This window comes from Malurus melanocephalus, unplaced genomic scaffold (genome assembly GCF_030028575.1).
Source record: "Malurus melanocephalus ecotype Western Australia unplaced genomic scaffold, MMel_1.1 scaffold_52, whole genome shotgun sequence".
Classification (NCBI taxonomy): domain Eukaryota; kingdom Metazoa; phylum Chordata; class Aves; order Passeriformes; family Maluridae; genus Malurus; species Malurus melanocephalus.
In genome coordinates, this window is record NW_026623284.1 from 2,672,952 (window position 1) to 2,682,257 (window position 9,306).

The 9,306-nt window shown below is 52.4% G+C and overlaps 1 protein-coding gene across 1 annotated transcript; it reads right to left on the bottom strand.

Annotated features, from left to right (window-relative positions):
• Positions 1 to 658: 658 nt before the first annotated feature.
• LOC130573166 (solute carrier family 22 member 13-like) lies at positions 659 to 7,038 on the bottom strand. Its single transcript, XM_057365419.1, has 10 exons — positions 6,477 to 7,038; positions 5,350 to 5,453; positions 4,870 to 5,024; positions 4,375 to 4,543; positions 3,832 to 3,952; positions 3,187 to 3,281; positions 2,664 to 2,878; positions 2,084 to 2,192; positions 1,721 to 1,931; positions 659 to 1,254 (listed from the first exon to the last, which is right to left on the bottom strand). The coding sequence occupies exons 1-10, from the start codon at positions 6,858 to 6,860 to the stop codon at positions 1,159 to 1,161; spliced, it is 1,659 nt and encodes a 552-aa protein (XP_057221402.1). The 5' UTR covers positions 6,861 to 7,038; the 3' UTR covers positions 659 to 1,158.
• Between the last annotated feature and the right edge of the window lie 2,268 nt (positions 7,039 to 9,306).

Below are 9,306 nucleotides of genomic sequence, written 5' to 3' on the forward strand. Positions count from 1 at the left end.
TGCAGGACATTGTCACATGGYATTGATTTTATCCAAAACTCTGTCTTCATCAAACTGAGTATCCATGAGGTACTTTGGTCCATGGAAAATGTGTAGGCATGACAATGGAGAGAAGAAATATTCAGGTTTAAAAGCTTCTTGACACCACCAGAAAATGAACCTTTGAGATGTACAATTAAAGGTGGAGAACCAACACGTGCAACTCTTAGGCTTCATCTGTACCCATCCAGAAAAGAAAGTTGGACTGAGGGACAGGAGATAAGAGGAAGGGAAGCACAGGAAAAACACACTTTATTTTTTTCTTCACAGTATAAGACAAAACTCGTCCTAAATCTTCTAAAGACAAAATGAATGCAGCAAAATGGAATAGACTAGAASAGAGTAGAAAAGACCTGATACTTCCCAGAAAGATTTGCACTTTCTTCTAAGAGCAACTGCCACAGCACATCTCAGTTTCCTGGAATGGACAAATCAATTTAGTCCCACTCTGCAGCCCAACAGCACCATTTTCCATGCCCAAAGCATCATGACAGGCATCAATTCAAAGCCACCAGCACTGAGGAAAAAAATCTGCTGCCTGTTAGACATCCTTGCTCCCTCCATGCTGTTTCTTCCATCACATTTTTTTTTYYYMRSYWRAKWWYYYMAAWTWAAAAAAAAAAAAAWTWAAAGGAGTGTTTTTATGAGAGAACACGATGATCTTGCTAGACAGTCATGATAAATCACTCCTTGCAAGTGTGAGATTATTTTMAGTGCTGCATCTGCTCCAGCTCTCCTGTTAGTGAGCCCAGTTCCCTGTTGCAAGTTTACTSAATGCTCTGGTGGGTGTCTCACTGGACAAAGTTCAGTCTCACCTTCCCGGAGAAATGACAGGAAAAATGAAGAGAAAATACCTCCATTCTGATTCTTGATTTCTTTCTTTTTTCCCTTAAATAAAAAGCACCTGATTTTCTCCAGCGAGAGCACTGTTGGACACCAGTGACAGCCTGCAGTGCCTGAGGACAAGCTACAGAGGGAGATACAGGAAGGCAAAACAGACAAGGAAACCCAAGAATTGTAGTGATGGCCTGAGCAATGGTGGTGTCCTGTGGTGGAGACCCTGTCCTCAGTGCCCACACTCACTGGGCTGCCTTTATCCACAGTCACCTGCAGACCCCGCTAGAAGTATGTGGTCTTTGTGCTCTCATTGTCTTGGCCACCATCTTTTCCTTTCACCTGCCCATTCTGAGAGCTGTTGGTGGCATTTTCGCAGACCTGATGAAAGGGAAAAGGGTGTGATGAGCTGATGGCAGCTGTCTCTGAGACAAGCAGCYCTCAGCAACCTGGATCCCATTTTTTGCTGTTTCTGTGGACACMCTTCTCCCAGCAACACAACAAAAGTATTGGGGTGTGATTCCAGTTCCCATGGGGAATGAGGGCTGGGAGCTATGAGAGGCTGAAAGCCAGAGGATGTGGCTACAAAGCACCAGCCCTTCCCTGRGGAGTGCAGAGGGAAGAAAGTGGAGCACTGGCTGTTCTATCCCACGRACAGGAATGAAGGGATGACCACCATGGGCAGGGTTATGTGGTTTCCTCCCCTCCCTCCACAGTGGGACATCCCCACTCCATGCCCTCCCACCTTTGTAACTCCTACAGAATCCCCCAGCACMTGCAATGCCAAAGGGCTGCCCCAGCACTGGCTCCCCACATCCCCACCCGAGAGGCAGCGCCAGGGACCCACCTCAGCCGGGGGGTGGCCGTCCCCCRTGTCATCCGCCAGGTCAGTGCCGAGGGTCTCGGGCAGCAGGACACACAGCAGCCCCCCCAGCACGGGGCCGCTCCCGAAGATGGCCATGGGGATGGCCCGGTGGTACTGCCCCAGGAGACGGACCAGCGGGGCCAGGATCCCGGCCACCCGCGCCGCCATGGAGCACAGCCCCACACCTGTCTGCCTGTGGGAGCGAGGGGCAGGGACGTGTGGGCAGGGAACAGCATCCCCARGCCACCGTGGGACTGAGAGTGGCCRTGGGGACAGCTGGGCTCCTGCCCTGTYACCACTGCCAGCCAGGGCAGAGGGACGGCCCGGTGTGTGGGGAGAGCTCACCTGACAACCGTGGGGAAGAGTTCGGCAGAGTAGACAAAGGAGGTGGAGAAGGAGGCTGAGGCAGTGAACTTGCCAATGGTGGCCAGGACGGTGGTTGCCACAGGCTGGTCTGAGGGGAGGAGGAGAGATGGTCGCTATGGGATGGGGAGGGCTCAGCACCACTCACAGATGGTGACTGGGGGGATGTGCAGGGACAGCTGTGTCACCTGCAGGGAGCCATCACCTCCAACAGTGCCTGAGCACGGACTGGGACACTCTGGTCTGGTGACCGCCTTCAGCTCACCCTGCATCCATCACATCACCTCCCCAGGTACTGATTTCCCCAGAGGACAGCCCTGAGGGCAGGGGGGCCACTGGGCTCAGCTCTGCCCTCTGCTATCATGATTGTATCATGATTGGCAAGAGAAGGTTTGGTTTTTTGGGTTAGGCCTGGGGGGTCAGCAGGCCCCTGAGGCCAGGGCCAGGCCTAGAGGGGCGCGAGCCAGCCCTGGCTGGGAGGACAGGATCAGCCAGGGACGGGTTGGGGCTCTGTGCCTCCCTGTCCCAGAGTGTCCTCTCCCTGTGGGATGAGGTTGTTCACCTTCAGGGATGCCGGTGATGATCAGACACACCAGGCCACTCAGCACCAGAAGAACGGCCTGGGTTTTCCTCCTCCCAAATCTCTGTAGAATGAAGATACAGCCGAGGCGGGCTGGGATTTCCACTGCTCCAAAGGCCAGTTGAGTCAGGTAGATGTCCAGGCCAAAATTTGTCACGTTCAGACTCAGCCCGTAGTAGACAAAGCTGTTCACAAACCTGAAAGCCAGGCAGGGTGGCACTGAGCAGCTGTGAGCCATGAGGAAATGCAGCTTTGGTCACCAGTGACAACATTTGGACCAAGCCATAGCATTTCCAAGGGGATGCAAAACCAGAGGAATACCACAGGACTGCCAAAGTTAGAAATGCTATAACCTTTCCCACAAACCACATAGCATCTAAACAGACAGAAACAGAAACATCCATCAATAGCACCCAAAATTCACAAGGTGAATTTGTTTATAACCATAAATCCCTTCTTTTCTCCACCTAGAAGCCTGAAAAGAGGGAACCAGGGAATGTCTTACCAGGCACATGACATGATTAATGTCACCTTCTGCAAGTGCTTCTTCCGAAAGAGATCCAAGAAACTTCCAGACTTGGTCTGTTTCTCAGGCTTCAGCTTCAAAACACAGAAAGCCAGAGTGAAAGCAGGAAAAGGAAACCCATGTCCAGCTCCTTTTCCACTTGCAAACCATGGAAAGCCTCAGTGGAACAGATTCTGTGAGGGAGGGCAGACCAGTGGGGCTGGGCTGCTGCCTCTGTGCTCTGGGTGCCCAGCACAGGTGGGTGGGAACTGAGAAGTTCCTCAGGATGAACATTTCCCCAGTGTAGGAATTTTGGAATGGGCAAGGAGGGAACTCCCCTTCCATGGAAACCCASAGACCCTATGCTCATCCACCCACACTCCTGCAATCCTCACAGGAGAACAGCCAGAGCAGCATTTCAGTCCTTTCCATATCCCCAGGTGAACTCCAGAAAGCTCCACGCTGAGCCTCAGCAGAAGCTGGGCCTCTTCTCTGACCTTGTCCCTGTGGAACTCAGCTGCAGTCCCCCACAGTCCATCCCCAAACCACCCCCAGTGGAATGGAGAGATGTTCCTGGGATGAGCCGAGCTCCAGGAGCTGCTGCAAGGCCCAGGGCAGTGTCTGAGGACAAGAACCCCCCCGTACCTGCTCCAGGAGCCCTGGTGGGAGGCTGCGCTTGTTGGTGTCTGCCGCCTTCTGCAGGACCTTCTTGGCTTCCTCCACTCGGCCTTTGGTCACCAGCCAGCGAGCTGACTCTGGGAGCACCCTGCCAGGAGGGGAGGGCAGGACATGCTGCTGGGCCCTGCTCAGTGCCCCACAGCCCCTTTCCCTGGGACCRYRTCCAGCGAGCCGTGGCCACCACAGAGTCACGTCACACAACCACAGAACATCCTGCGTTAAAAGGGACCCACAAGGCTCAGAGTCCAGCTCTCGAAYGGCCCATGGGATGGATGGATCCAATTGGCCTAAACTGAGCTCCAAAGGCCACATTTGGAGATTTGAAGCAAAGCAGCTGCTGCTCTCAGCAGCCCAGTGCCCCAGGGAGATGTGCTGAGCTCCACAGCAGCTCCTCCAGCACCTGCACTCCAATGGGACAGAGCCAGCCTGGCCCTGAGCTGCTGCTGCCTCCTCCCTCACACCCCCACATCACTGTTGTGTCTGCAGGAGCTCTGTCCACATCCCACTTACCCGATGAACAAGAAAAAGGCAAATATCGGAGCAGATCCTGCAATTTCCAGCAGCCTCCAGTTGCGGATGCCATAACTCAAGCCTGCCAAAATCATCTGTCCAATGGCAAAGCAGCAGTGAGAAGTGAGCACTGCCTTTGGCCGGGAGGAGACACCAATCCATTCTGTAGCTGAAAGCAAGAAAGAAGGCTCAGTTATCCAAATTATTTTCCRTGAGGCAAACAGGATATTTCCCTGGAGAAGAACTGTTCTGGAGGTGAGGACTAGACTGACCTCCTGAACTGGGACATTGTCCCCTTGGCCTCCTCTGAGCACTGGCAGGGGAGAGATGCTCCCCTTATCTCTCAGGCTTGAGGAGATTGCCAAAGTGCCAAAGAACATTGCAGAGCACATGTCCTYATGATGCTGCTTTTCTGGTCAAACGCAATTATTTTTATCTCTACAGATTTTTCCTATTGTGCRTTGAGAGGCTCCACAGCAAGAGCATCCTACTCACCTAAGGCCAGTATTGTCATGGTGATCCCCGACACAGAGGCCCCCACGACACACCTGAAGGCCATATACACATAGAAATGGGGCACAAAGGCAATTCCCAGACCGAACAAGCCCTGGAGGAGGACGGAGATCAGAATGACTGGGCGGCGGCCGATCCTGGGGAGAAACAGGGAAGGCAGTCCGTGTCTGGAGAGACCCCATGGAGATGGCAAGGAGCCCAGCAGGTTATACAGTGATTTTTATCACCCTGATAAGGCTCAGCCTAGGCTGTGGGTGACAAGTGAAGCACTGTATACACACATTGTCTCTCTCTCCCTTCCCCTCCCTGAGTGGCCATGTCCTCATGGGACCCRAGGACTTTGGTCAGGGTCCCTGTTAGTGAGAAGTGGTGACAAAATGCACAGGGTGCAGTGCCCAGACAGGCTCACACCTGCTGTGCTGGCTTTGCACAGACCCTGGGCAGGGGGTTGTGGCTCCTCACCTGTCACTCAGAGGCCCAAAGATTGTGGCTCCCAAGAGCAGCCCTGCCATGTAGATGGCCTGGCCAATGTCATTCAGCTCCTTCTTGTCACACACCAGGTCAAACTGGAGAAAGGAGAAACAGATGCTTTGGGATCCCCTCTTCCAAGGATGTGAATCTCCAMAGTATGCACAGGGCACACAAGCCAGAGGTGGGACAAACCCTTGGGGTAGTCAGTGGGGTCCCTCTCCCGTGCACTGGGACCTGCAGGAGTCCCCCCTATCCAGCCCAGCCAACCCAGGGGWGCCTCCTGGTCAGCAAATTTTGCTATAGATGGGCCTGGGGACAGAAGCAGCAGCTTGCTTTATCCCAGACCACCTGACCTCCCACAGGAGAAAGGATGAGAGCAGTGCTGATTCCTGGGACAAGCAGTTTCTGTTTAAGAGATGTCCTGCAAATGCAAGCATGCAGAGGGCAACAATGGAAAGAGTGACATAGGAAGGATCACAGAACCATAGAATGGTTTGGGTGGGAAGGGACCTTAAAGGTCATCTAATTCCAACCGCCCTGCCATGGGGAGGAGCACCTTCCACTATCCCAGGTGGCTCAGAGCCTCATCCAACCTGCCCTTGAACACTTCCAGSGGTGGGGCAGCCACAGCTTCTCTGGGCAACCTGTGCCGGGCCCACCCAGCCTCACAGGGCAGAATTTCTTCCCAATATTTAATCTAAACCTACTCTTTCATCTTAACTTACCATGTTTCTCAGCTAAYGATGATGTTGGGGACTGGACTGGATRACTTTTGAAGGACCCTTCCAAGMCAAACCATTCCATGATTTTAATCTGTAAGGTTACCCCCTGTATGGAGAGGGAATGGGAGAACCCAGGGCCAGGAGGTCCCTCCAGGAAAGATTCAAATCCCTACTGGCTCTGTGTGTGGCCCCACTGACACCTCTATCACAGCCTGCACCCTCTCCAGGACTGCACTTGGGGGATGCGTGGTGAAGCCAAGGTCCCCAACATGCACCTGCGTAAATCTCAGCCCACCCCATCTGCACTGCRGTCAGGGACCAGCTCTGGGGACACTGTGGCCATTTGGGTGTCCCGTCCCTTCCACACCCCGGTCTCATCAAACRGCGATTACACACCTCGGTCAGCAGGGACGGCGGCTGCTCTGTGTGGTACACCCAGCCACTGCTGCACTTCTGCGTGTCATTRAGGCCGTAGGCCACGATGGAATCCAGGTCCCAGTCCACGGGCGAGTACATGGAGCACTGCTCGAACTGCCCGTCAGCGCCCCGGGGCAGGGTGAGGTTCAGCTGCTCTTCCTCTGTCAGGTTGGGGCCGAYGGCRCGGATCCAGCTGGTGTCACAGTGGTGAGGCACATCTGAGACCATGAAAAGTTGGCTGAACTGGTGAAAAGCCACGCTGAGGCAGGGGATCACAGAAAGCAGTATCAGGCGTTTCTGAAATCGCCCAAAATCACCAACTGCTTTCAAAATTTCCCCAACACCTGACATTGGYGGCTGCATCTGGGACAAGACAGTGCTCGGACAGGCTTCCCAGAGGGCTGGAATTAATGTTTAAACCTCAGATAAGCTCTGCAGTCATAGGCAGTCCCCACAAGCACACCATGTAATATATTAATCATCCCTGTGCCACACACAAACATCCAGCGCTGGCTGGAGCAGGACCCCTGTTTTAGGGAACCTGGGCCACCCCCTCTGCCACGGCCAGATGGCACTGGCAGGGAATGGATTTCCCCACAGTGACTACAATGACTGCTGAACCACTCAGGAAAGCAAGGTTCAGAGGGGCCAAAAGAAGCCCAGCATGATGCAGAGCTGGGAACAGCCCAGAGGAATAAAGGGAATTATGCTAATAGATGGGCAGAGCCAGAGACAAGGAAGGGCAGCCAGTTCACTGTGATTCCAGGTGATGGGAGCTGCCCTTTCCTTCATCTTTTGCAGCTTCCCTGTGCAACACAAGTTGGGCATGGCATGTCTCCCCTTCCCACCARTTCTGGGCTACTCTGCAGGCTACTGGGGGCTAATTGTGGGGAAGACTTGGKGAAGTGGTACAGGGATGGGAGAAATTTGACACAGGACAATGGTGCTTGAGGCAAGTGTGACAAATCTCAGCTCTATTGCCTAAAATGATCAGCAAGAGCACAAGTCTAAGAGMACTGTTCAGACCATCCCTGATGTAGGAAAAGCATTTGCCTGAGGYCCCTTTGAGATGTCCATGAAGTGCCCAAAAGCACCTTGGATACTTCTCCTGCCCATAGATCCATGAGAAGGGCACTTAAAACAAGAAGGAAAACAGACATGGCTGCCCTGTTGGCATTGACCAGGGCACCCACAAAGAATAATTATTATAGAGGAGAGCGGGAGTGCAGTTCATGCTCTCAACTTATCAGGGTATAAATCCYCCCCCTTTCACACCAGCCCATATCATCCTGAGGTGTTTCTGGACAGGAGAAGCTCATTCCCAGCTGCACAGGACATGCAGAGGYTGGGGCACACAGCCCAGCTGCAGACAAGCTCTCATGGCACCATCCTGAGTGCCATCCTGGCTCTGTGTCTGCACACAACTGCAGAGCTGGACACATGGAATGGGTTGGGTTGGAAGGCACCTTAAAGCTCATCCAGTTCCAGCTCCCTGCCATGGGCACGGACTCTTCCCAGTAGACCACATCACTCAGAATGCTGTCCAGCCTGGATTTGATCTCCCCTTCCCCCTTCTGGGGGCTGTCAAGTCGCACAYCACCCCAAACAGTAATGTCCCAGGCATTGCAGACACCACTCAGACAAACCCCTTACCCAAGACATGCCATCCAACCCTGTGACATGCAAACCACACATCAGACACCTGGCAATGGACAATTTGTTCTTTATTGATTAAAAATTAGACACATGCAGTAAAATACAAAGTCCAAAAAAAGGAAAAAAAGCCTGACTATTTTACATCTTTCATTATAATCTACAATACACCAAAGTTGTGAAGAGGATCCGTTTTCATTAACAGAGCATTGTCCTTAAAAGTAGGAACAAACTTAAAATTACCACCTGCTTCCAGGTTCAGATCAGAAATTTGCACAAAAACCAAATTCTTAATGACACCGGAAAACAATTATGAACAGCATTGGCACTTACTGGAACAACATCAGAAAAGACAGTTGTCTAGCACTGTAATAGCCCAAGTAAATATTTTGGATCCCGACCCAAAAGATCTGGAGATCTATAGAGCAAAACCCATCAGCTTCTTCCTCACTTATTTTCTCCATTAAAGAACTACGGAACCTTGGGTTAGCGTGAGCTCAAGCTCTCTAAGTCCTGGCTTTTGGGAAAATGGGGAATAACAATAAATAGATGCTGCATTGTTCCATTTGAGCAGTTTGAGTCCTAACCTTCCTCAGCACCAGTACACAAATGAACGAGGAGGTCCCCAGGGCATGCAGGCAGAGGGAAAATAATACTGTACCACAACTACCTTGTCTCTGTATCCTAAAGGTTCCCAACACATCCACACTGAGCACAGGGTGACAGGGAAATCAGGGTGCAGCCTGCTCTTCCCAAGCCAAGAAGCTCACTAGGGGACGCTGTAGGGAGTGCTTTGTGTCAGGCAACAGGGAACGCTGCCACAAACACTTGGCCAAACCCAGCCACCGCCAGCTCCCTGCTATCGGGCACTTGCTTCCTGGGCTGTTGAGAGCATCAGCTCAGCACCCGGGGATGATCTCGCTCCCAAATTCTCATCTTCCTCTCCCTCCCCCTCACACTCACCAGCCATGGGGCTGCAAAAAGCCCATGGGGACATACCCAATACCCACCCAGAGGCTACAAGCAACAGGGGCGGTATAAAAAGAACATGCRCAATTCAGGAAGCTTCCACAGCTGCTCATAGAGATCCAGATATAAATACAGATTGTTCATCTGAAGACTTGGAAATTAAAATAAAAAATAAACCAGAACAAAA